This window comes from Chiloscyllium punctatum, chromosome 8, assembly GCF_047496795.1.
Source record: "Chiloscyllium punctatum isolate Juve2018m chromosome 8, sChiPun1.3, whole genome shotgun sequence".
Taxonomy (NCBI): domain Eukaryota; kingdom Metazoa; phylum Chordata; class Chondrichthyes; order Orectolobiformes; family Hemiscylliidae; genus Chiloscyllium; species Chiloscyllium punctatum.
The window spans coordinates 45,908,646-45,934,864 of record NC_092746.1 but is presented as its reverse complement, the minus strand read 5'-3'; the positions used below and the strand labels follow the sequence as shown (position 1 = coordinate 45,934,864).

The following is a 26,219-nucleotide window of genomic DNA, read 5'->3' as shown; positions in this document are numbered from 1 at the left end:
AATCATGAATATTTTAATGACACTTCACTGCTTTAAGAGTAATCGCATACGTGCTAATTCCTTTTATCTATCTACTTGTCAAAACAAACAGCTCCATAGATTTAAAATTTGTATTTTCTTTCGAATGCAGGTGTAAGAACACAAGTGCAGGCTTCATAGACTTGAATGGCCCATTTCTAAGGTGAAACATCATGCTCTCAAATGTCGTCAGTTATCGTGGGGAGAAGGTCGGGAAAGCAACTCTCTAATAATTGAATGAGGAAAAAAAAACAGGAAAAAATAAAATTGCAGTTGTTAAAAATTTGAAAGCAAACCGCTGAAAAAAAAAACTGGAACAGGTAGTCAGCATGAGGAGGGTTCCATGCCCGATACATGAGTCTACTGGCGACAGGAGCGACTCCAGGATTTCAGGCGATGAAGGTTGTACGGTGTGTGTTGAACTTTGGACCGTACCCTGCGCCCCGGATCGGTGCTGCCCGCGCCCTCACCCTCGCGGCGGCTCTGCCCTGCGGTCTTCGCTGTCTGACGCGCGGCCACGCGATGACGTGTTGGCGCGCGGTACCCGGCAGTTTGGTTTCAGTTGGAGCGCGAGCCGCTGCGGGAGTAACGGCTGCGTCGGCGCGAGCGAACGAGCTGCAGCTCGGAATCCGGGGCCGGTTTCTCACCTCGATCCCTTCCCTCTTTCCCCCCCCCCCCGCCCCCAATGGCCGGCATGTCCGCGGGCAGCAGCTGCTGTGCCTTAGGTTCATGGGCACCTGTGCCGCTGAGCCTCCGGGCTTCTCTTCCCCCTGTTCCTGGTGTGACAGTGGCCGTGTGAGACCCCCCCCCCCACCACAACTTGCAGCATTTGTTTGGAAGGAGGAGGGGGGAATTGTATTTTTTTCAGGCATCACCATTCGGTTTGTGCCGATTGTAAACCATGATGAAGACAGAGGCTTCAGGAGAGAGATCGACCCTCCGCAGTGCCTCGCCGCACCGCAATGCTTACCGGACCGAATTCCAGGCTCTCAAAAGCACCTTCAGTAAAGGCGCCGGCAACGCGGGGGTGGCGGCGGCGGCGGCGGCGGCGGCCCCCGGAGGCGATGGAAAGGCGAGGGAAGGCTCCGAGAACCCGCTGCAAGCCCGGGGAAGAAAATATGGCTCCAATGTTAACCGGATCAAGAACATGTTGTTTATGCAGATGGGCATGGGGCCTGGCGAGGACAACGGGGCTTCTGCCCGCAGCAAAGGGGCCCGAGGGGCTTCATCGTCCCCGCACCGGAGGGTGCGAGCCCGGGATGTGGCGGAGGTTGCAGCCGGCCCCCGGGTCAAGCCGGCCGATCGGACAAGTCGCATCGACGCCAGTCGCGATGGGCCATCGACCTACTCCAAATTTTCCGAGACCCGCAAACTGTTCGAGCAGAGCAGCCGCGAATCGCTGGCCCTTTCTCACCAGTGCTCCCCCAAAAGGGAGCAGAAGGGCTCCCAGGACCAACAGCTGGACGAGCTGCAGGCGATCGATGGGCCCCGCTCCCATCGGGGTAGCACCGAGTCTCTGGACAGCACCAGCCCCAGGACAGAATCCGTGTCTCCCACCGTCAGCCAGCTCAGCGCCGTCTTTGAAAGCACCGAGCAACAAAACCAGGCGGCGGGCGAAAGCGGGCTGCACGGTTCCTCGAAAAGCACTGAACGACTGAGCGAGGAGCAACCCCCAGACTCCAAAATATCTGTCACCCAAGGTCAATACAAGAATTATTTTGTAAACCAGGATACTGGAGGTTTCCCGAAGACACGTGAAAAGCAGCCTAACATTGCCAGCTATGCGACATTTCCATCGGAGACGGTCAAAACAGACCTTCCTTGTAACCAGAACAGTGCAATGGATGAAAGGCAGGCTGAACCCGGAGCGCATGTTGAAGTGGATCATCGTGATAATCGGCAAGAACAAGGCTCCATTGCACAGGATAGTTATAACTTAGGGAAACACGCAAACATTGCTATGGACGTGAAACAAAGCAGCGTTGCTTCTGATTTTCCAAATAGCGATGCGGTTGCAGATGGTTCAGGTAAGCGAGGTTCAATAGCAAGCGAAAATTCCTCAGAGGAGAGTACAACTGAACATTCTGGGATTGCAGTCACAAATCGATCAGTTGACAAAACCGGCGGGTTGGAATATCCCAGAAGCGAATCTAAAATTCAAACTCTGGAGGCTGAAGGCTGCAGTGTGGAGTCAGGAGATGACGCTGGTTGGGAGCACACTTACGAGGACTCAGAGGAGCAAGTGGATAGCGATGAAAACAATTATGAGCCAAATGTGGAATGTACAGAAGTTAAAGGATTATCCGATGAAGATAATATTCCAACGAAAAGGAAAGTTAAGTTCAGCACAGCTCCTATCAAGGTAAGTGTTTTGCAATGGCTGAAACACGTTCGGGCACCTTAACAAATAGACAAAGTACGTAAGCTTCGGAAATAACTGACGTGTTTTAAAAATACATTTTATCTATAATTACGTAAAAATATTGTGTAGTTATTTTGAGTTAGAAATCTGAATTAAGTTAGATTTGTCACAGCTGATATAAAGACTCCAATAGATTGTTTCTGATGCAGGAATATTGAAGTGAGCATTATTTTAATTAATTCTGTCTATTTCATAGTTATGGTCCAGAGATGGCCAGATCTAGGCAGAAATCATGCTACGTTTATGTTGTAGAATGTTTTAAAAGACAAAGCACAACTTTACAATGCGGATAGGATACAGGAATCCTGACTTCCAATGTTACAGGAAAGTGCAGCCGTTCCTCTCATGTTATGATTTACTTGTTTTATGGGTAATTATTTATGACTTGTTTGACATTCCCTGAAGTATTTTGAATGAATCCACTTGATGCATGGCTAAAAGTTTCTTGCAAATCAGGTTGCATGTTTTATTACCCCAACAAAATTTCAAGGGAAACAAAAATGGGCAATTAAATGCAGGATGTGGAACAATCAGAATTTGCCACTTGAGCTCTTCAGTCCATACAGTCCTGCGTGAGTAACTTAGCAACTGTACTTGCTGCTGCGAAAACAAACTGAAACATCGGTGTTGACATCAAATTTAAAGGCTCTGTAATTAGTGTTAGTTTATAAAATAAGGACTCTGGTAGTGCGAATGGAAATGAACTGAAAAGGAAATCCCAAATAAGCAGATGAGTAAGCATCCCTGAACTGAGACCATTATCTTCAACCCCAGGTAACATCAACATAAATTAGCAAGCATGTGTCTAAAATCTGACCTGGCTCTAAATGTTTACCTGTATTAAGTTCTGAACTACCTGCATTTTTAAAAAAAAAGTGTTTTTAAAGCTAATCTCAATGTTTCAAATTATACACAAGAACAACCTACATTATATGCCCCCTGTAACACAGATACATGACATTCCAAAATAGAAATCAAAAGATAATTACATTTGTATTGTAGTTTTCACAACCAGTAGTCAATTAGATGCTATTTTGTAGTGCTGTCTTCTAAATAGTGCATGAAGTCTTTTTCATAAACCTGAAAGAGCAATGAGAATTGGGGTCTCAGTTTAACATTTCATCTGAAAAATAGTACCTCCAACAATAAGCTATTATTTAATAATACATGCAAGAGTCAGCCTTGATTTTCATATTCAAGTCCTATAGTGGGACTTACGTCTGCACCTATGTGACTCAGAAGTGAAAGTCCTTTCCGCTGAACCACAGGCAACAAGCTGAACACAATACATGATTTATGGCACCTTTATTATGTCCCAGGGATGTCCTAAATGGCCTTACAGTGAAGTACTTCTGAACTGTAGTCACTGTTATAATGTTGAAATGCAGCCATTTGGAAAAAGTAAACATGCCCAAAAAGCATTGTTATCAAGGCTGTTGAGCCAAAGATGACAAAAAGATTGGCCAAATGCTTGGTTAAATCGTGGATTTGAAGGATGGCCTTGAAAGTAGGTAGAGAGAGAGAGAGAAGGAGAAATTTGAGGTTTAGGGAGGGAATTTTAAACTTTGACCCTTGATGATTAGAGGTGCAGCTCAAATGGTATGTGATGGCTGTTAGACTGGAGAATGTTGCAGACATAACAAAGGGAAGAGTGTGACAACAGTTTAATATGAAACCAATGACTTTTCATTAGAGACACTTGTACATTGAGTCAATGTATGCTTTGTGTAGAGATAAGGAATAGCAAAGTCAAGGAATCACTTGAAGAACTTAATAGGGCTCCTAACATTAACTACAATGGGATGAGGTATACAGGAAGAAATAATAGTGACTTGTGAGAAAGTTTGATTTCAATCTCCCTGTAAATTTGATGCTTAAACTCACGACATCCGGTTATAGTTCAACAGGTTTGCTTGGAAGCACCAGCTTTCAGAGTGCTGCTCCTTCATCAAGTGATAGAAGCAGTGCTCCGAAATCTAGTGCTTCCAAATAAACCTGTTGTACGAGAACCTGGTGTTGTGAGTTTTAACTTTGTACACTGGTATCTCCAAATCATGTAAATTTGATGTATTAGATTGGCAAAGGTAGCCTGGAAGTTCAGTTTATAGTATTTTTTGGGACACTTTTAGCAATTTCTCAAACCAACCAGAGATCAGACTATCCTAAATCTGGCTATCTGCAATGAGACAGGATTAGATAATAACTTTAGTAAATGCGCCCTGATGTTACAGTGACTGAAACATTATTTTAATTTTGCATGTAGTTTTAGGGAGAACACAGTGGGTCTCAGACCAAAGTTTTATTTAAACTTAAATAAGGTTTAATAATGAAGTCATGAAGACAGCTGGCTGAAATGAACTGGGAAATTTGGTTAATGGAGAGGTTGGTAAAGATGCAGTTTTAGATTTTTGGGGAGATGTGACCAAAGATCCTTGGACAGCACCTTCCAAAACCATGACCACTTCCACCTGGAAGGATAAGGGCAGCAGCTACTTGGGAACACCACCATCTACAAGTTCCCCTCCAAGCCACTCACCACCCTGACTTGGAAATATACCGCGTTCCTTCACGGTTGTTGGGTCAAAATCCTGGAATTCCCTCCCTACTGGCATTGTGGGTCAACCCACAGCAAATGGACTGCAGCAATTCAATAAGGCAGCTCATCGCCAACTTCTCAAGGGCAAATAGGGATGGGATATCAAGTCCCACAAATGAATTTTAAAAAAAACTCTCAACAGATATGCATTAAATGAGAATTAAAGATTAAGGGAAGAACTCACCATCAGTTGCTAACTAAGGAAGTTAAAGTACTTTAAAATTTAATCAAGACGTGGCAATTCAGAGGATTGGACAGTTTATTAAACAAAATAGCAAATGAAGCATGAAAAAAAGGGAGGAATTAGAGTATGAGAGAGAGTACTTGAAAAGGAAAATAATAAGTAAAGTCAGCACCGGTCCTCTAGTGTCCAAGTCCAGCCGGGGAATTATTAATTGGGGGATGTAGTTGCAGTAGAGGTAGTTTAGAGAAGATTCACCAGATTAATTCCAGAGATGAGGGTTTGTCGTATAAAGAGAGATTGATCAGTTTAGGCCTATACAGTCTAGATTTTAGAAGAATGAGAAGAGATCTCATTGAGGTGTATAAGATTGACAAAGTTAATATAGAAAAGATATTTCCTCATGTGGGACAATCTAGAAGTTTTAGGATAAAGGGAGTAGATAGAGATGAAGGGTAGGGGAAATAATGGCCACGTGACATTATCACTGGTCTGTTAATCCAGCGAATTTGATAATATTTTGGGGACCCTCGTTCAAATCCCATCACAGTAGATGGTGGAATTTGAATTCAGTTAAAAAAAGTTGCGTTCAAGACATTGACTAATGTGCTAATGTCCTGTAGGAAAGGAAACCTGTAATCCTTAACTGGTCTGGCCTACAGCTTTATAGGACTTTTGTTAGACCATATTTGGAATGTTTCGTACAATTCTAGTTACCATGCTACCAGAAGGATGTGGATCCTGTGGAGAGGGTACAGAAAAGATTAACCAGGATGTTGCGTGGTATGGGGGTTTTTAGCTATGAAGAAAGATTAGATGGAGTGGGTTTGTTTTCATTGGAACACACGAGATTGAGGGGATTCCTGACAAGTTTGTAAAATTGTGAATGATATGGATAGAGTGGAAAGCATGAGGGTTTTTCCCAGGGTGGAGGGGTCAATTACTAGGGGACACAAGTTCAAGGTGTGGGGGGTGCATTTAAAAGAGATGTGCGCAGCAAGTTTTTCACATAACGTTCTTGGAGCGTGCTGCCAGAGGAGGTGGTGGAAGCAGACACATTGGCAGCATTCATGAAACACTTGGACAAATACATGAATAGGAAGGGAATCAAGGGATACAGATCCTGCAAGTGAAGACAGTTTTAATATGAAAGGCATACTAAAAGGCTTGGAGAGCTAAAGGGCCTGTTCCTGTGCTGTATTGTTCTTTGTTCTACATGTGATTTCAGGCCCACAGCCAATGTGGTTAACTCTTAACTCCCTCTGTGCAATTAGGGAAGAGTAATAAATCCTCCCTCAGCCAATGAGGCCTTCATCCCGTGAATGAATAAAGAAAAAAACGCATTAGAAATTACTTCTCTCAAAAATTGTGCATTTGTGAAATTCACTATCCTAGAGTGTGGTGAATGTCAAGACACTGAGTAAATTTAAGGAGAAGATCAACAGATGTTTAATTAGCAATGGGTTGAATGGTTCCGGACAGCAAGCATCAAAGTGGAGTTGAAGTGAGATGAGATCAACTATGATTGCATTAAATGGCACAGCAAATTTGAGGGGTTGAATGACTGAGTCCTCTTCCTTGTTCTTATGTTCTTAAAATAAGAAGTGGGTAAAGAATTGAGTACATAGTTTGCATTGAGAGACACTAATAATGTCCTAGAAATAATAAAAAATTATGAAGTGACAGATAAAGAAGAACTTAATCACCAGGGAAAGGATGCTGAGAATTATTAGAATTAAAGGCTGACATAGCAAATAGGACTTGGGAACAGATGTAGGCCATTTGACCTTTTGAACTCGCTCCACTATTTAATAAGATTATAGCTGACTTAGTTATGGTCTCAGCTCCTCTTTCTTAGCTGGACCCCATAATCCTTGACTTTCTTGTCTACTGAGAAATCTCTCTCAGTTTGCTGGAGTAAATGTAAAGATCCAGCGTTCACTACCTTCTAAGGAGCAGAATTTCAGAGTCTAATGGCCCTCTGAGTGAAAGCATTTCTCTTCACTTTGTTCTCAAAAGGGAGATCTTATTCTTAAACCATGATTTGAATTCCTTCTCGGAACTATTTCTAAAAAGGTTATATATTTTTCAAATAAGACAACCAAAACAGTCTACAGGAGTGTAGATAGGCTCTCAGCAATCAAATGCCCTACTTTTATATTCCATCCCTTGCAATAAATGGCACTGTTTAACTTGCCTTCCTTCTTGTTGTACCACCTTACTAACCTTTTGTGATTCATGGATCTGGGCACTTTAATCCCTTTGTACCACCATGTCCTGTATTTAGATAGCATAGGTGGCATGGTGGCTCAGTGGTTAACACTGCTGCCTCACAGTGCTAGGGAGCTCAGTTCAATTCCCGCCTCAGGTGGTTATCTGTGTGGAGTTTGCATACTCTTCCCGTGTCTGCATGGGTTTCCTCCCACAATCCAAAAATGTACAGGTCATTTAGAATTGGCTATGCTAAATTGTCCCATAGTGTTAGATGAATGAGTCTGGGTGGGTTACTCTTTGTAGGGTCAGAGTGGACTTGTTTCTTACTGTAGGTAAGATAATCTATACTGCTTTTCTATTCTTCCTGTCAAAATGGACAAGTTCACAATTACCGACATTATACTCCATCCATCAAATATTTGGCCACTCACTGAACACTATGCCTACCTCTGCTTTACAACTTAGAATGACAACAAGGTAGGATAGAAAGTAAAATTGTGCTACTGTTCATTTTGTCCCCTCTTCCAAATCATTGATATTCCTTATAAATATTTGTGGACCCAACACTGATCTTTATCACAGTTATAGCTTGCCAACCCATCTAAGGCTCATTTATAACAAAAATAGAAATTGCCACAAGAGCTCAACAGAACTGACAGCATCTGTGAAGAGGAAGCAGAATTAGCATTTAGAGTCCAGTGACCCTTCGTCAGATAGAGTCATAGAGATGTACAGCATGGAAACAGACCCTTCAGTCCAACCCATCCATGCCGAGCAGATATCCCAACCCAACCTAGTCCCACCTGCCAGCACCCGGCCTATATCCCTCCAAACCCTTCCTATTCACATACCCATCCAAATGCCTCTTAAATGTTGCAATTGTACCAGCCTCCACCACTTCCTCTGGCAGCTCATTCCATACACATACCACCCTCCATGTGAAAAAGTTGCCCCTTAGGTCTCTTTTATATCTTTCCCCTCTCACCCTAAACCTATGCCCTCTAGTTCTGGACTCCCTGGCCCCCGGGAAAAGACTTTGTCTATTTTTCCTGTCTATGCCTCTCATGATTTCATACACCTCTATAAGATCACCCCTCAACCTCCAACGCTCCAGGGAAAACAGCCCCAGACTGTTCAGCCTGTCCCCATAGCTCAAATCCTCCAACCCTGGCAATATCCTTGTAAATCTTTTCTGAACCCTTTCAAGTTTCACAACATTTTTCCGATAGGAAGGAGACCAGAATTGCACACAATATTCCAACAGTGGCTTAACCAATGTGCTGTACAGCCGCAACATGACCTCCCAACTCCTGTACTCAATATCAAAAGAAAGCATACCAATCGCCTTCTTCACTATCCTATCTACCTGCGACTCCACTTTCAAGGAGCTATGAACCTGCACTCCAAGGTCTCTTTGTTCAGCAACACTCCCTAGGACCTTACCATTAAATGTATAAGTCCTGCTAAGATTTGCTTTCCCAAAATGCAGCACTTCACATTTATCTGAATTAAACTCCATCTGCCACTTCTCAGACCATTGGCCCATCTGATCAAGATCCTGTTGTAATCTGAGGTAACCTTCTTCGCTGTCTACTACTCCTCCAATTTTGGTGTCATCTGCAAACTTACTTACTATACCTCTTATGCTCGCATCCAAATCATTTATGTAAATGACAAAATGTAGAGGGCCCAGCACCGATCGTTGTGGCACTCCACTGGTCACAGGCCTCCAGTCTGAAAAACAACCCTCCACCACCACCCTCTGTCTTCTACCTTTGAGCCAGTTCTGTATTCAAATGGCTAGTTCTCCCTGTATTCCATGAGATCTAACCTTGCTAACCAGTCTCCCATGGGGAACCTTGTCGAACGCCTTACTGAAGTCCATATAGATCACATCTACCACTTGGCCCTCATCAATCCTCTTTGTTACTGGTTCAAAAAACTCAATCAAGTTCATGAGACATGATTTCCCATGCACAAAGCCATGTTGACTATCCCTAATCAGTCCTTGCCTTTCCAAATGCAAGTACATCCTGTCCCTTAGGAGTCTCTCCAACAACTTGCCCATTACCAACGTCAGGCTCACTGGTCTATAATTCCCTGGCTTGTCCTTACCACCCTTCTTAAACAGTGGCACCACGTTAGCCTACCTCCAGACTTTCGGCACCTCACCTGTGACTATCGATGATACAAATATCTCAGCAAGAGACGCAGCAATCACTTCTCTAGCTTCCCACGGTGTTCTTAGGTACACTTGATCAGGTCCTGGGGATTTATCCACCTTTAACCGTTTCAAGACATCCAGCACTTCCTCCTCTGTAATATGGACATTTTGCAAGGTGTCACCATCTATTTCCCTGCATTCTTTATCTTCCATATCCTTTTCCACTGTAAATACTAATGCAAAATATTCATTTAGTATCTCCCCCATGTTCTGCGGCTCCACACAAAGGCCGCCTTGCTGATCTTTGAGGGGCCCTATTCTCTCCCTAGTTACCTTTTTGTCCTTAATGTATTTGTAAAAACCCTTTGGATTCTCCTTAATTCTATTTGCCAAAGCTATTTCATATCCCCATTTTGCCCTCCTGATTTCTCTTTTAAGTATACTCCTACTTTCTTTATACTCTTCTAAGGATTCACTCGATCTGTCTGTACCTGAGATATGCTTCCTTCTTTTTCTTAACCAAACCCTCAATTTCTTTAGTCATGCAGCATTCCTATACCTACCAGCCTTTCCTTTCACCCTAACAGGAATATACTTTCTCTGGAATCTCGTTATCTCATTCCTGAAGGCCTCCCATTTTCCAGCTGTCCTTTTACCTGCGAACATCTGCCCCCAATCAGCTTATGAAAGCTCTTGCCTAATACAGGCAAAATTGGCCTTTCTCCAATTTAGAACTTCAACGTTTAGATCTGGTCTATCCTTTTCCATCGCTATTTTAAATCTAATGGAATTATGGTCGCTGGCCCCAAAGTGTTCCCCCACTGACACCTCAGTCACCTGCCCTGCCTTATTTCCCAAGAGTAGGTCAAGTTTTGCACCTTCTCTAGTAGGTACATGCACATACTCGATCAGAAAATTTTCTTGTACACACTTAAGAAAGTCCTCTCCATCTAAATCCTTAACACTATGGCAGTCCCAGTCTATGTTTGGAAAGTTAAAGTCACCAACCATAACCACTCTAGTATTCTTACAGATAGCTGAGATCTCCTTACAAGTTTGTTTTGCAATTTCCCTCTGACTGTTAGGGGGTCTATAATACAACCCTAATAAGGTGACCATCCCTTTCTTATTTCTCAATTCCACCCAAATAACTTCCCTGGTTGTATTTCCAGGAATATCCTCCCTCAGCGCAGCTGTAATGCTATCCCTTATAAACAATGCCACTCCCCCTACTCTCCTGCCTCTCTTTCTATCCTGCCTGTAACATTTGTATCCTGGAACATTAAGCTGCAAGTCCTGCCCTTCCCTGAGCCATGTTTCTGTAATTGCTATGATATCCCAGTCCCATGTTCCTAATCATGCCCTGAATTCATCTGCCTTCCCCATTAGGCCCCTTGCATGAAATAAATGCAGTTTAATTTATTAGTCCTACTTTGTCCCTGCCTGCCCTGACTGTTTGACTCACTTCTGTTCTGAACTGTACCAGTCTCAGATTTATCTCTTTCCTCATATCTCCCTGGGTCCTCCTAAATCCTCCCAATCTGTTCTAGCAAATCTTCCTGCCAATGTATTAGTCCCCTTCCAATTTAGGTGCAATCTGTCCTTCTTGTACAGGTCACTTCTACCCCAAAGGAGATTCCAATGATGCAAAACTGTGAATCCTTCTCCCATACACCAGCTCCTCAGCCATGCATTCATTTGCTCTGTCCTCCTATTCCTGCCCTCACTAGCTCGTGGCACTGGGAGTGTTCCAGATATTGCTCCTCTCGAGGACCTCCTTTTTAAATTCCTGCCTAACTCTCTGTAATCACCCTTCAGAATCTCAATCTTTTCCCTTCCTATGTTGTTGGTTCCAATGTGGACAATGACCTCTTGCTGGCCCCTCTCCCCCTTGAGAACATTCTGCACTCTCACTGAGACATCCTTGATCCTGGCACCAGGGAAACAATACACAATTCTGAATTTTCGCTGCTGGCCACAGAAACGTCTGTCTGTACCTCGGACTAGAGAATCCCCTAACACAATTGATCTCTTGGAACCCGACGTAACCCTCATTGCATTAGAGCTAGTCTCAATACCAGAAACTTGGCTGCTCATGCTACGTTCCCCTGAGAATCCATCACCCCCTACATTTTTCAAAACAGCATACTTGTTTGAAATGGTTATAGCCACAGAATGCACCTGCACTAGGTGCCTATATCTCTTAACTTTCATGGAGTTAACCCAACTATGTGACTGTATCTGAGACTTTCCCCCCCTTCCTATAACTGCCATCCATCATGTACTGTTGCTTTTGCAAATTCCTCATTGCTTCTAACTGTCTCTCCAACCAATCCATTTGATCTGATGAGATTCACAACCAACAACAGTTATTGCAGATATAACCACAGTAACTCTTAAACTCTCTTTAAACTCCCACATCTGACAAGAAGCACATATCACTCTACTAACGGCCATTTTTGCTCCTTCAGAATCTACAGACCCAGAAAATAATACTTGTCTTACTCCTCTACAAAACACTGCCCCAGGTTAGATTAATAGTTACAGCTTATATTTTAAGTTTAGTCAAGTGACCTATCTCAAAAAACATATAATCAAGAAAGAACCCACTCTACTCAATACTGCACACTTTCTGTAGGCCACTTAAAACAGTTAACATATCTGATGCTATGCTGTGAACTTGGCCCACACAGTTCCTCCAAGATCAGTTGTGAATTTCACTGTTTGATAATTTTCCCAGATGCACTCCGATGTCCAGTGATATATGAAATCACACAGCAAAGGCAGTACTGTGCAGTTCACTCTGGAGTCAGTTTCTTTCTCTCTCTTACACTGACCTCACCATGTGCTTCCTTTGTCTGTACTTCTCCCTTTTAAAACTGTTGTTGTTTTAACATTTTATTCCAAAGTTCGAAAACAATGCAACAGCATATAATACAGTAATTACTGCTCCTGGAATTCGAGGAAATCGCCTCCAGCACCTAAAATACCTCAAAAAAGGAGCAGTTGTTATAGCCAGAAATTTTTCCTGTCCTCCATCTTGGATTACCCAGGCCAGATCTGCTAAACTTTCTCCAGCAATTTCTGTTTTTGTTTCAGATTGTCAGTGTCTGTAGTTATTTGTATTCTTCATTATCTCTACTCTCTGCTTTCTGCTATTTGTTTGCTGTTATTTTGTTTAATAACCTTTGATGTGGTCAAATGCTAGCCATGGCCCGGTGGCTGTCAAGTCTCAGGGAAGTTGAAAGCTTCTCCTTGATTATGTTACATGCTGTGACATCATAACATAAATGGTCTAGTCAGGAAGTAGTCTCTTGAACTGTGAATTTTTAAAAAGATGCAGCAAGATTATAGATGTGTGAACAGGTGTAGAGAGGATTTGAAAAAAGCAGCAGTGTCCATAATGTAATGCAGCAAACAAGATTGAATATAAGGATACAGATGATCAGAGCGTACCATGCGAAATGAGCAAAAGAAATAGTGAGATTGGAGGAGTATATTGATTTTTTGGTACTCAGTGGACACAGTTTTGTTTATAGTAAGCTTGGATTTTAATTGTGTCTCTCTTAAAGATCGTGGGACCCATGTTGGTCAGGTTCCCTGGTCCAAAAGGGTGAACCAGCCATAAATTCTTGTAAAATCCTTTTTGGTTTGCTGCTGTAGAGACAGTTGCAAGGACTAAGGACAACTATTTTTGTACATAAACATTACCCAGTTCACATCATGACAAATAAAAGCATGCCAGATTTTGTTAGAAAAGCTTGTTTAAAATATTTTAGCAAGAAAACCAGATTCAGCTGTGTATGATGCCTTTGATAAATGTAAGAATGACAACTTAAATTGCACCAGTTCTGGAGTGTGTAGGAATGTCTGAGGTACTGTGCCTGTGGAAATATGTGATGTCCCTGGAGTGTTCTGATTAATTAAGACAGGTGTTGTTACATATGTTGATACTTGTTGGAATTGTGTGAAATAGTGTATTGCCATCTGCCTAATCTACTGAGCCTTTCTATAATGTTTGATGCCTTCATTCTTCTGACAGTTCTCTTTGCAACTTTAGGGCTCGTGGGAAAGTCTGGTTCCTCTGCAGAGTTTTGTAAATGTAACAGTGTTGAGACCTATCTGTTGAGATTTTACTTTAATTGATTTACTTTTATTGTCCATCGAATGTGATTTACTGAGCGTATCTATCTTTATCTGTTTAGTATCCTTTTTCTTGTGTTACCTCTTATGTCTTTTACTATATGTAAATTCATTCACTTTGTGGTCTATACCTGTTGTAATTGTTACCTATAGAAGATTCCAGTGATAATACTTGATTTATTTTTCATATTGTTATATTTTGACAGGAACATGACTTTCAGGATTAATTATTATTTTACGCGGCTGTCACGCTTCTTTTTTGAGATACTTCTTTTGTTCAGGCAGTTTTGTGATAACTTGGAATCTCAGTAAAATAAAGAAATGACTGCTTAATTGCTTACTTCAGGTGTTTGGTGAATGAGAAAGCCAGTATCTTTAGGGTTTAACCATACAGATTTTAAATACTCCTGCCAAACAAATGCAGGGGATGGACAGAAATGAAAAGAATCAGCAGAAGAGCGCAAGAGTCAAAGTTACCATTTTATCCTAGTTTGAGAAGATTAAAATTGTTAGTATTGCAATGATGTACACTACTTTTGAATTCCAGGGACACATTTAAACCTATCCTGAACTTGCCCATAAATCAGCTGCTCATGAAGTTGAAATGACAACTGTTGTAAGGACATAATTTATCCTGTTACAGCTTAACACCACCTCTGTTACTGATTCACCCAAATTAATACACACTGAAACCTATGATACATGTACTCAGTGGTCGGATTAATAAATATATCAATTTTTATAATTCTTAGTTGATTTTATTTATTATCTGTTGACTAGGCCTGAGTAGTTAATAGGGCATTGATTTATTTCACTTGGGGAGTTTTCAGGCAGGCGTTGTTCAAGGTTGGAACAGTCTGATCTGTCTCATAAGGCTGATAAATACAATGTGACATTTTTGTGCGATCAAGGTGCCTGTTTATGTAGCGTTTCATACGTTGAAGTTCATGTTCTGGATACTTAAAAGAATGGTATCCTTAATTTCGAGAGTGCATGGTCATAATTAGAATCTACTATTGTGTGCATAACTTTTCTTATTGACGTCAATAGAATCTATGGATTTCTTTTTACAAAGTCGTTGATACCATTTTTAGAATACTTCAAACTAACACTTCTATTTCAGACTTAATCTATTATTTCAAGTGTCCCCATGTATCTCCAGGAAAACTATGTGTAATAAATTACTATACATTATTGTGTTTTCAACTTTGAATGAAGATGGCTTAATTTGCTGAAGCAAAGCTTGTAAATAGGTTCCCTTCAGGAATATTTGTGTATTGTGAATCGAGGAAGGGAATGATTTGTAGATGCCAGTGTGGACTGGGGTGTACAAAGTTAAAAATCACACGACACCAGGTTATAGTCCAACAGGTTTCATTGGAAGCACTAGCTTTCGGAGCGCTGCTCCTTCAGGTGGTTGTGGAGTATAAGATTGTAAGACACAGAATATATAGCCAAAGTTTGCAGTATGTTGCAACTGAAATTATACATTGAAAAAAGACCTGGATTGTTTGTTGGACTGACCATGTCAATTTCAGTTCTTTCATACGTAAATCACGAAACTTTTTAAAAAGTTACATTCTTAAGTGAACTTTAACAATTGGTGTCATATTGGCCCAGATAATATACTGAAGGTGTGAGCTTCCCTTTGTGAGACTGTGCCACAATGGTCAGACTAATTCTAATCTAAAAAACGGGTTTACAGAATCTTACATGGATTCACGCAGCTTTTGAGACCAAGCAGAGGCTACAGCAACAGATGAATGGGCACCGCACAACAATCAACAGACAGGAGTGTTCCCTCCCAGTTGGAGAACACTTCAGCAGTCCGAGACATTCGACCTTGGACCTTTGGGTGATTATCCTCTAAGGCAGGCTTCGGGATAGGCAACAACGAGAAATGGCTGAGCAGAGGCTGATAGCCAAGTTCGGTACCCACGAGGATGACCTCAACCGGGACCTTGGCTTCATGTCACACTATCGGTGACCCCCATCGCACTGTACACACACACACACACACACACACACACACACACACACACTCACTCACTCAAGCAGACCCTCTCTCATACGCTCACATACACTCACACACGCACTCTCTCAGACGTACTCTTTTACACTCACACTCACACACATACACATGCACACACTCTCTCACAGACACCCATAACACCACCCCCCTCTCTCACTCACACACCCACACACAAAAGTTTGTGGGATGAATCTGTACTTGCAGAATTACACTTTACTTTGATCAAAAATTGCATGAATCCATGTAAGATTCAGTAAATCCATTTTTTAGATTAGAATCAGTCTGACCATTGTGGCACAGACAGTCTCACACAAGGAAGCTGACACCTTCAATATAATATCTGGGCCGATATGACACCAATTGTTAAAGTTCACTTGAGAATGTAACTTTTAAAAAAAGTTTGCGATTTTCATATGAAAGAACTGAAACCAACATGGTCCTTCTAACAGATGAGAGACGTAGCAAATAATCCAGGGGAATCGAGCTTAAGAGCTGTGAGGTTTTGCTACAGCTCTACAAGTCACTGGTAAGTCCACACTTGGAATATTGTGTCTAGTTCTGGTCGCCCTATATAGGAAAGATACAGAGGCTTTGGAGGAGGGTGCAAAGAAGGTTTGCCAGATTGCTGCCAGGACTGGAGGGCTTGCCTTATGAAGAAAGGTTGAATAAGCTCGGACTTTTCTCTCTGGAGAGAAGGAGGAGGAGTGGAGACCTGATTGAGGTATACAAGATAATGAGAGGAATCGATAGAGTCAATAGCCAGAGACTTTTCCCCAGGGCAGGATTGACTGAGGGGTCATAGTTTTAAGATATTAGGAGAAAGGTATAGAGAAGACATCAGAGGTAGGCTCTTTACGTAGAGAGTTGTGAATACATGGCATGCATTGCCAGCGGTGGTGGTGGAAGCAGAGTCATTAGGGACATTTAAGCGACTGCTGGACATGCATATGGATAGCAGTGACTTGAGAGGTGCGTAGGCTAAGTTATTATATTTTACATTAGGATTAAACCTCAGCACAACATCATGGGCCTAAGGGCCTGTTCTGTGCTGTACATTTCTAAGCAGGTCTTTTTCAATGTATAATTTCAGTTAACTTAATTTCTGTAAACTTTTGCTATAACTTCTGTGTCTTACAATTGTGTATTTCACAACCACCTGATTAAGGAGCAGCGCTCCGAAAGCTAGTGCTTCCAATTAAACCTGTTGGACTATAACTTGGTGTTGTGTGATTTTTGATGAGGAAAGTAAGGTTTCTTGAATAATTTAGCATAAGATTTGTGCTGGAAGATAAAAATTTATTTGTACCAAAGATTTTTTGATTTTATTATTTTTAATATTACTTATTTGCCTTATTTATCATCTAGTTATTTAGATTAAAATTATGATTCTTTTTGCCAGCATCTGTCAGCATTGAAAATAATTCGAATGGATAAGTATGAGAAACTTAATGGCAGTGTACAAAGTTGAGCTTTATTGTGGTAGAATGCTTTAATGTATTTGAAATATGTTTAAATGCTTAGGGTAGTGATGTTTGGATTAGAATTTGATACAAATCAGAATTGTCTTTTAAAAAGTTGCAAGAGCTTCCTTGGATTCAAATCAAGGAATTAAACACAGTGCAGTATATAATGTTAGCACTGGCTGAAGAGAGGTGTACCAGCTCTCTTCTTGATATTCTTTTTACCTTGTGTCTATATATTTCTCCAGTTAAAATGTAACTAACTATTTTCACCAAAACATTAAGCTGCCATTGACACTGATATCTTGAGTGAGAGAGCACTTTTTATATCTGATAACATCAAGAAAAGCAATATAAACATGATGTCGAGTGTTCGATTTCTGAGTTCACATACACTACGCATATTCATACACAGATATAAAGTTAAAAAAGTAGTGTCCAGCACAATGAGGGTAAAGGAATATTTAGTTTAAAGTCCTTACAGTGTCGTTAAGTCATAAGGATTTACTTGAGACCTTGGTTGTTTAGTTGGTGTCTTGGAGCATCAGAAGTAGTGAATTTTGAAGTTACCTTTGATGAGTTCTTGAAGTACTGATGTTTGTTTTTAATCAATATTGTCAGAGTGAGAACCTTTTCTAGTCTGTTTCATTTCTGCAGTCAAAAATCCATACTTTCATGCTCTACTGAAAGTAACTCAAAGAAATAGCAGCTGATTGTATGTTCCAATTGCTAGAATTAGTTTTGTTTTCCAGATTTCATAATTATAGGTCATCTTTTATTTTTAACATGTGAAGCGTGTCATGATGGCAGATACTAGATTAGCGATGCATATGTTGAAACACAGATAATAGGGGATGGAGTAGGCCATTTTCCTTATGAGCCTGATTCACCATTCAGTGATCATAACTGATCATCCAACTCAGTACCCTATTCCTACTTTATCACCATATGCTTTGATTTCTTTAGCTCAAAGAACTGTCTCACTCATTCTTGGATACGTTCAATGTTTTGTCTTCAACCATTTTCTGTGACAGAGATTTTCGCAGGCTGACTACTCTCTGGGCGAAGAAATTTCTCTTTTCATGTCTTCTGGACAAAATAGGAGTTGATTGCTTTAATTGCCTTTGAATACAATGTTAATTTTAGTTCAGTTGTCTCATGTTTAATCTCTTGGTTTACTGAAACTTGGCCACTTGTGTAGTCAGGTGAAGCCTCTAGTCATTTTAAATTTATTTGGACCCTTTTTAAAATTATTTGAGATCATGAAGATTCTAACTGTTAAATTGATAATAGAATTCAAAGTTCAATGAATATAGCTTATATTATTCTAAAAATAGTAATTTGAAAGCTTGCACTATGATGTTATTTCCAAGAACAAAATTTTAACAGGAATTTATTTGGCTCTTGTTAAATTCTGTAAAGAACATCACCGCATCCTATCAGCTCTAGTTATGTTATTAATTTGTGCCTTATTTGCTTTTTATGTCTTTGTTTTGTGCTGGTTTCAGTTTGATTCGCTGACATCAGTGGGTAGTGGGTTCAAGCAGAATATTCTTAGCTAAGTGGAAGTGGGATTTGGTGTGTGTAAGGGCGGAAATTTGCTGAACTTGATGTAGGGTCGTGCTTACTTTTCCCAACTTAAAACCACTTAATCGGTCCCTTCCTCCTCTTTCTTAGTAGAAAGAGTGTACCTTGGGATGCCAGAACTTGACATTGGTACTGGTGGACCATTACTCATCAGGCATAAGGCATTCAGCTGGGAGTGTTGATTAATCCCAACTGCTTCATGATTGCTGGCTGGTGATGTCTTTTTTAGTGGCTGTGGTGCCCCTCTTTGCTGGAGGCTGCCAACTCTGGAGTTCATGGGACACTACTAGGTGAGGCTGATCCTCTTGGTTGGCTGAAGGTCCGTGCCCCTGCTGGTTGCAGAGTATCCTCATGGCTTACATTCTATCATGGCTTTAATATTTGGCTTACAGCTAAAGAGACAGTGCAAGTGGGCTGAGTAATGGAGGTCCCTGTTGTAGTCAAGACGGGTGGCCGGCAGTTTGGAGCTTTGTAGGTCTTAGCTGTCTTGTGAAATGTCAGGTAGCATTGTGGTTCTGGGAGAGACCGTAAATTGCTGGAGTGTCACATCAAAATGTAATCGATCAAGTCAAGTACATCACTGGTGTTAATTCGAGTTTGTGGCACTCAATGAGAATTTGAGCACCAATAACGTACAGGGATTAGAGCAAAACCATGAAGGATGGGGCACCATTTTGTGTACATTCATGAGTTAAACATTGGTCATCCTCAATTTAATTAAGTAGCTATATTATATAGTCCTTGATTTTCTGGATAGCTGGCTACTATAATTACAATGAGCCAGGTGGGTTTTTCTTGCTAAAAGGTTTTAGGACTTTGACAGTAAACACCTGGGCTCAGAAACACAAGGTTTTTATTTTGCAGTCTCTTATGTATGCTAAGATTCCAGGTTAAGAATTTCATTGTGTGGTATAGTTGAGTGTAGCCAAATTTGGCAGATTTATGTTTTACAGTCATATTCACAACATTTAAACTAACTTTTCCAAAAGTACAATATTACAAATTTTGTAAATGTGAAGTAATTAATATTTGTCAGACCAGACTGTGTCTGTGGGCAGGGACACTGAGTTAATGTTTCAGACCAGTGATTTGTTTTTCAGAATAACTTATTTTCACAGTTATGCTACTGTGATGAACTGTGCACACAGAGATAAGAATTGTTATTTGGTCATTTGTTTCTGTGCTAGCTATTCATGTTGTTAATGTAGTCATGCATTTAATGCAGTATAATTTGGATTTTCCAAAAATATTAATCTCCATTCTGTGTGGTGCAAACAAAATATATAATGAATAGATTAGATTAGATTAGATTCCCTACAGTGTGGAAACAGGCCCTTCGGCCCAACCAGTCCACACCGACCCTCCAAAGGGTAACCCACCCAGACCCATTTCCCTCTGACTAATGCACCTAACACTATGGGCAATTAATACTCTTAGGTTATTATTTCTTTCCCATTGTGTTTGGGGAATTTGGAAGATTTAATGTCCCCTAGTAATAACTGTTGACATGTGGGTTATTGTTTTAAACTTTTTCCTCAATAATTGACTGATTTGAAATATTCATATCATCATCAGGTATCTATGGCTTGTCATACACACTTGGGAGGCAGGACATTGTTAATGTACAAATATAGTTTTAGTTGCAAGACAGCAAACTACTTGATAAGCATTTTCATGAAAATACTCAATTTGAGGTAAAGGGTTTGTTAATGTGTCAATAGAGTTGTGTCCAGAACTAATGATATTTCAGGAACCCATCATTTCAACTTGATGAATTGTGAGATCATCAAGAGACAAATTCATTACCTCTATCTCAGATTGATATTCAGTGGGCACAAGATTTATGTGGCTAGGGGCGGCTCACCCAGCTTTAAAGTTCATGTTTGGAGACTGAAGGCTTCATGATTGCACTTAGTTAAGATCTAGTAATAAAGTGAAATATGCCACATTGATTTTTCCACTTTTCTACTTTCAAGAACTGACTGTGTTTACAGCTGAACTTTAGATACAATGGTGTTCTGTTAATTGAAGACTGAATTTTTCATGATGATGTATTGTGCTTGAGATTGTGTGCATGTACTTTCCAGATTAATACTCATGAAATGTTGCCCACAGTTATAGATATTAGCAGAACTGTCTTAGTGTTTGATAAACTGCAAAAATGATTTCATTCTTGAGACCATCTTGAGACTAGTTTGAAATATAAGAGGTGTTTCTTCCCTGAGATTTGTGCACCGTTGTTATTTGAATTTAAAGTGCTTTTAACTAAACTCCTACAAAAGGGAAGATTTAATTCTTCAAGAATCAAATGGTACTCTATAACCAGTGAACATCCAATAAGTATCCTTCCATTATATGATGGTACCCAGCTTTTGTCTAATATGTGGCATTACTGTGCTTTGTAACAGGACATTTGGAGCATTGTGTATACTTTGTTCTTTTGTCCCTTGATCATTGGCCTGAGTGCATAATCAATACTGACTCTTCAGTGCATCATTAGGTCAACACTGTTTGTCTCATTCATGCTGTTTGGGAAAAGAAACATTTTACAGCAATCATGTACTGGTGATTTAAACTAAAATCATATGCTTATTTGTAATATGTTCTGTTAAGACCTTTTGTTGCATTCTAGTTTTTATGTGCAGTGAAGAGATATTTTTTTCTTCTTGGTTAATAATTTCTGGGCAAATTCAGTGCTACAGTAAGCCCTCAGACATTTGTATTTGTCAATAAATGTGAGATTCATATAGGAATGAACAAAAACAAGAATAAAAAAATCCTTATCAGGATTAAAAATCTGAAATGTTTCCAACATTTGGCAAGCATTTATATCTGCAGTGTGTGACCATATTAGACCTGGAAAAGTAGCATATCAGTGTATAATTTTCATTAGCTGTAGAATTATGGTCAACAATTTAATCCCTAATTTCGTTAAGCCACTTCGGTTGTTTCCAAAGTACACTTGTACAGGTGGTCATTGCCATTTGATACTTCATCCAAATCTCCATTCTTAATGTCTTCAATCTTGTTGCCATAGTAGATTTGCTTTACAGTTTTATTTCTTCCCTTTGTAACTGAGGCACCTAGCATAATTATTGGGCTGTAATCAGTTGATGTAGCCCAGATGAGAGATTAAACTTGAGATCTTTTGCTCAAATAGTTTAATATTTGCACTTAGACATTAGGAATGTTTACTAAACAATTGAATTGTTGCAAACTTTTTTTTGTACATCTGCAACTGCAATTGTTGTTAAGATCTGAGTTTTGAGTAACCATAATGGTTCAGTTGGTGATGTGCTGCTTTGAATGTTACTGAGTGACACAGACCAAAAAAGCAGTGTGTTTTGTACTCAGTGAGTATTGAGTAGGCTGAATTGACTAGATTGCTTGACAAGGCTAGTTTGATCCAGGCTAGAGTAGTAATTGAGATATTATTGTATTTGTTCTCAAAGTAGCAAACTGGCTTCTGCCTTTTGCAGACTGCAGCAGGTGGTTTAAAAGGATTTACTTACCAATTCCGTGTGTTTAACTGTTAAAAAAAAAAGCCTCAACGCTGGAGAGATTCAAATAAACACAGAGTCATAGGAGTGTACAGCACGAAATAGACACTTTGACCCAACTCATCTATGCTGACCAGGCTTTCTAAACTGAACTAGTCCAATTCGCCTGCATTTGTCCCATAATCCTTCCTATCCATGTACCAGTCCAAATTTATTTCAAATGTTTTAATTGTACCCACCACTACCATTTCCAGTGGTAGCTTGTTCCAATATATGCAGAACTTTCTGTGTGAAAAAGTTGCCCCTCAGGTCCCTTTTAAATCTTTCCCTTCTCACCTCAAGCTTTTGCCATTGAGCTTTGGACTCCCCGACTATAGGGAAAATACCTTGGCAATTCACCTTATCTATTGCCCCTTCTGATTTTATAAACCTCTATCAGGCCACTCCATTGCCTCCTATACTCCAGAGAACAAAGTCCCAGTCTATCCAGCCTCTCCTTATAACTCAAACCTTTCAGTCTCAGTAACATCTGATAAATCTATTTCGCACCTTTTCCACACATGCATGTAAGTTGCAAGTTTAGAGAGCAGGTTAAATTGTTTGAGTTCCAAAAGAAAATCACTTGTTTCTGGATTCTGTAGATCAATGATTTGGAAGATCATTTTCCTCTGAAGTTAGATGGCAGAAGAGTTGGATCTGGGGAAGACACAAGCAATCTCCCAGATGTAATAGTGGCTGAAGGACCTAGGGTAATGGATGAACTGAAGGGAATTTATATTAGGCAGGAAATGGTGTTGGATAGACTGATAGACTGAAGGCTGGTACAATTACCACATTTAAAAGACATTTGGATGGGTATATGAATAAAGAAGGGTTTTAGAGGGATATGGGCCTAATCCTGGTAAATGGGACTAGATTTATTTAGGATATTTGGTTAGCATGGACAAGTTGGGCTGAAGGAACTGTTACCATGCTGTACAGCTGTATGACTTTATAATTGGAAAGCTGCTAATTTGACACTCCCTGTTCAAAAAGGGATGGGGGTAAAAATGCGGGTAACTATAGGCCGAATAACCTAACATGTATGTGGAAAAGTGTTGAAATCTATTATTATGGAAGCAATAGTAGGACATTGGGAAAATCATAATCTAATCAAGTCAGCATGGCTTCATGAAAGTTAAATCATGAATAATTTATTAGAGTTTTTCGGAAGCTTTAGCCACAGTGGGTAGAGGGGAAGCAGTGGATCTGTTGTATTTGAATTCCAAAAAACATTTGACAAAGTACCTCATACCAAGTTAAGTTACAAAATAAGGGTCCATAGTGTTGGAGTTAATACATTGGCATAGACAGAGAATTGGTTGATGTGCAGGAAACAGTAAGCGAAGCTAAGAGGTTCTTTGTCAGGCTGACGATCTGTGACCAGTGTGGTTCCACAGGTATCAGTGCTGGGACTGCAATTGTTTACAATATATTAAGGACTTGGAGATATGCAGTAAATGTACTTCAGCCATATTTGCAGATGATTCAAAAATAAGTGAAAAGGCAGGATATGAGAGGGCTATGAACAGTTTTCCTCGAGATATTGATAGGTTAAGTAAGTAGGCAGAGAGTTTGCAAATGGAGTGTAATATGGAAAAATGTGAAATTGTTAATTTTAGAAGGGAGAAAGAATAGAATATTGTTTCAGTGGAGAAAAACTGCAGAAAGCTGAACCAAAGAATCCTTACAGTGTGGAAGCAGGCCAGTCGAGTCCACACTGACTCTCTGAAGAACCCTACCCAGATCCATCCAGCTACTCTATCCCTGTAACTCTGCTTTTCCCATGGCTAATCCACCTAGCCAGCACTTCTCTGTACATCATGGGCAATTTAGCATGGTCAGTCCACCTAACCTGCACATCTTTGGACTGTGGGAGGAAACCAAAGCGCCAGGAGAAAACCCATGCAGACATGGGGAACATATGCAAACTCCACATAGACAGTTGCCTGAGTGTAGAATTGAATCTGGTTCCCTGGCTCTGTGAGGCAGCAATGCTAACCACTGAGAAAGACAAAGGAACTTGGGGGGGTGGGGGGTTGCTATTTTGGGGGTACTTGTACATGAAACACAGAAAGCTCGAACACAGGCACAGCAGGAAGGCTAGTGGAACATCAGCTTTTATTTCAAGGGAGTTGGAGTCTAAGGGATGTCTTACTGCAAGTGGTGGTGAGACCATATCTAAACTACTGTGAGCAGTATTGGTCCCCTTATCTGAGGAAAGGTGTTATTTTATTGAAGGCAGTTCAGAGAAGGCTCGTTAGGCTGATCCCCTTCTATGGAGAGATTGTCTTGTGAATAAAGGCTAAACAGGTTAAGACTCTATTCACTAAAATTTTGAATAAGAAGTGGTCTCATTGAAGCATATAGGATTCTTAAGGGGGCTTGACAGGGTGAATGCTGAGAGGATGTTTGCCCTTATGGTAGAATGCAGGACCAGAGGGCATATACTCAGAATAAAGGGATGCCAATTTAAGACTGTGATGAGGAGGAATTTCTTCTCTGACCATTGAAAGTCTTTGGAGCTCCTTACCACAGAGAGCTGTGGGGCCGAGTCCTCTTGTGTATATATAAGGCGAAGGTAGATAAATTCTTGATCAGTACGAGAATCAAGGGTTAAAGGAAAAATCCAAGAAAGTAGATATGAGGAATATCAGATCGGCCATGACCCTCTTGAATAGTGCAGCTGTCTTAAGGGGCTAAATGCCCTTCTCCTGTTCCTCTTTTTTTTCTGGTTATGGAATTTCTTCACTTAGAGAATGGTGAATCTTTTGAATTCTGTACCCCAGAGAACACTGGAGGCTCTGTCTTTGAGAATACTGAAGAAGGAAATTCAGAGGTTTCCATATACTAAAGATATGAAAGGAAATGGCTATACTGTGGTATAGTGGTATTGAGGTTGAAGATTAACTATGATCGAGTTGAATGACTGATCAGGCTTATGGGCTGAATGACCTATTCTTGATTCTGTATTTTCTCATATATTTTATGAAGTAATCTTTGACATGACATTTTATCAAATGCTTTCTGGAAATCCAAATACATAATCTCTATAACTTTCCTTTTAGTGTCTTTATTTGTTGCTCATTGAACTGTGAGAATTTAGCAAAGCATGATTTCACTTTCACAAAATCATTTTGGCTCTTAGCTGATTATGTAATGATTTTCTGGCTGTACTGCAATTATCTCCTTTAGTAGTCAATTCTAGCATTTTCCCCATATTGAACAAAAAGGCCGATAGTTTCATGATTTCTGATTTTCTCTTTCATGAATGTTGTATTTGGGATTATCCGATCCATTGGGAAAATTAAAAAAAACGGAATTTTGGAAAAGGACAACCAATGTACCTATTGTCTTTGCAACCACTTCATTTAAAACTCTGGGATGCAGGCCTTTAGGCCAACTACACTTGTCAACCTTTAATTCCAGTAGCTTTCCAAGTGCCCTAGTGATTCTAATTATTTTAGTTTCTTTTCAGTTATTCTTGTAATCTTTGTAGTATCTTGCACAGTGAAGACATCTGCCATTTGTTTGTTTCCCATTATAGTCCCTCAATCGCATTCTCCCAGGGATCTATGCTCACTTTGTTTGTATTTTTCTTTTTTTAAATACTTTTAGAAGATTTATATATTATTTATTTCTAGATAGATTTTGCTCATATTCTTAAATTCTCCTCCATTATTTTTCAGTCACTTTGCTGGTTTCAAAATCTATCCACACTTCTGAACTACCACTAATCTTGGCAATATTGTACATTGGTTCTTGATACTATCCTTAACTTCCTCAATGAGCCATGGGTTTGCTTCCTTCTCAATGAGTATACTGTTGCTGAGATTTAGAAAACATTTCCATATGTCTCTGCC

General features: G+C 40.3%; 1 protein-coding gene across 11 annotated transcripts in view; it reads left to right on the top strand.

The window, feature by feature from the left end:
• Positions 1-572: 572 nt before the first annotated feature.
• ppp1r9a (protein phosphatase 1, regulatory subunit 9A) overlaps positions 573-26,219 on the top strand; it is a 363,720-nt gene continuing 338,073 nt past the window's right edge. For 6 of the 11 annotated variants that reach the window (XM_072575464.1, XM_072575459.1, XM_072575457.1 and 3 more), the window contains exon 1: positions 574-2,380. In XM_072575464.1, coding sequence (XP_072431565.1) covers positions 920-2,380 — 1,461 coding nt within the window. In that variant the 5' untranslated portion in view covers positions 574-919. Of the gene's footprint in view, positions 2,381-26,219 lie in introns of all 11 variants that reach the window. The other 5 variants (XR_011961323.1, XR_011961324.1, XM_072575462.1 and 2 more) reach the window with 2 other exon arrangements.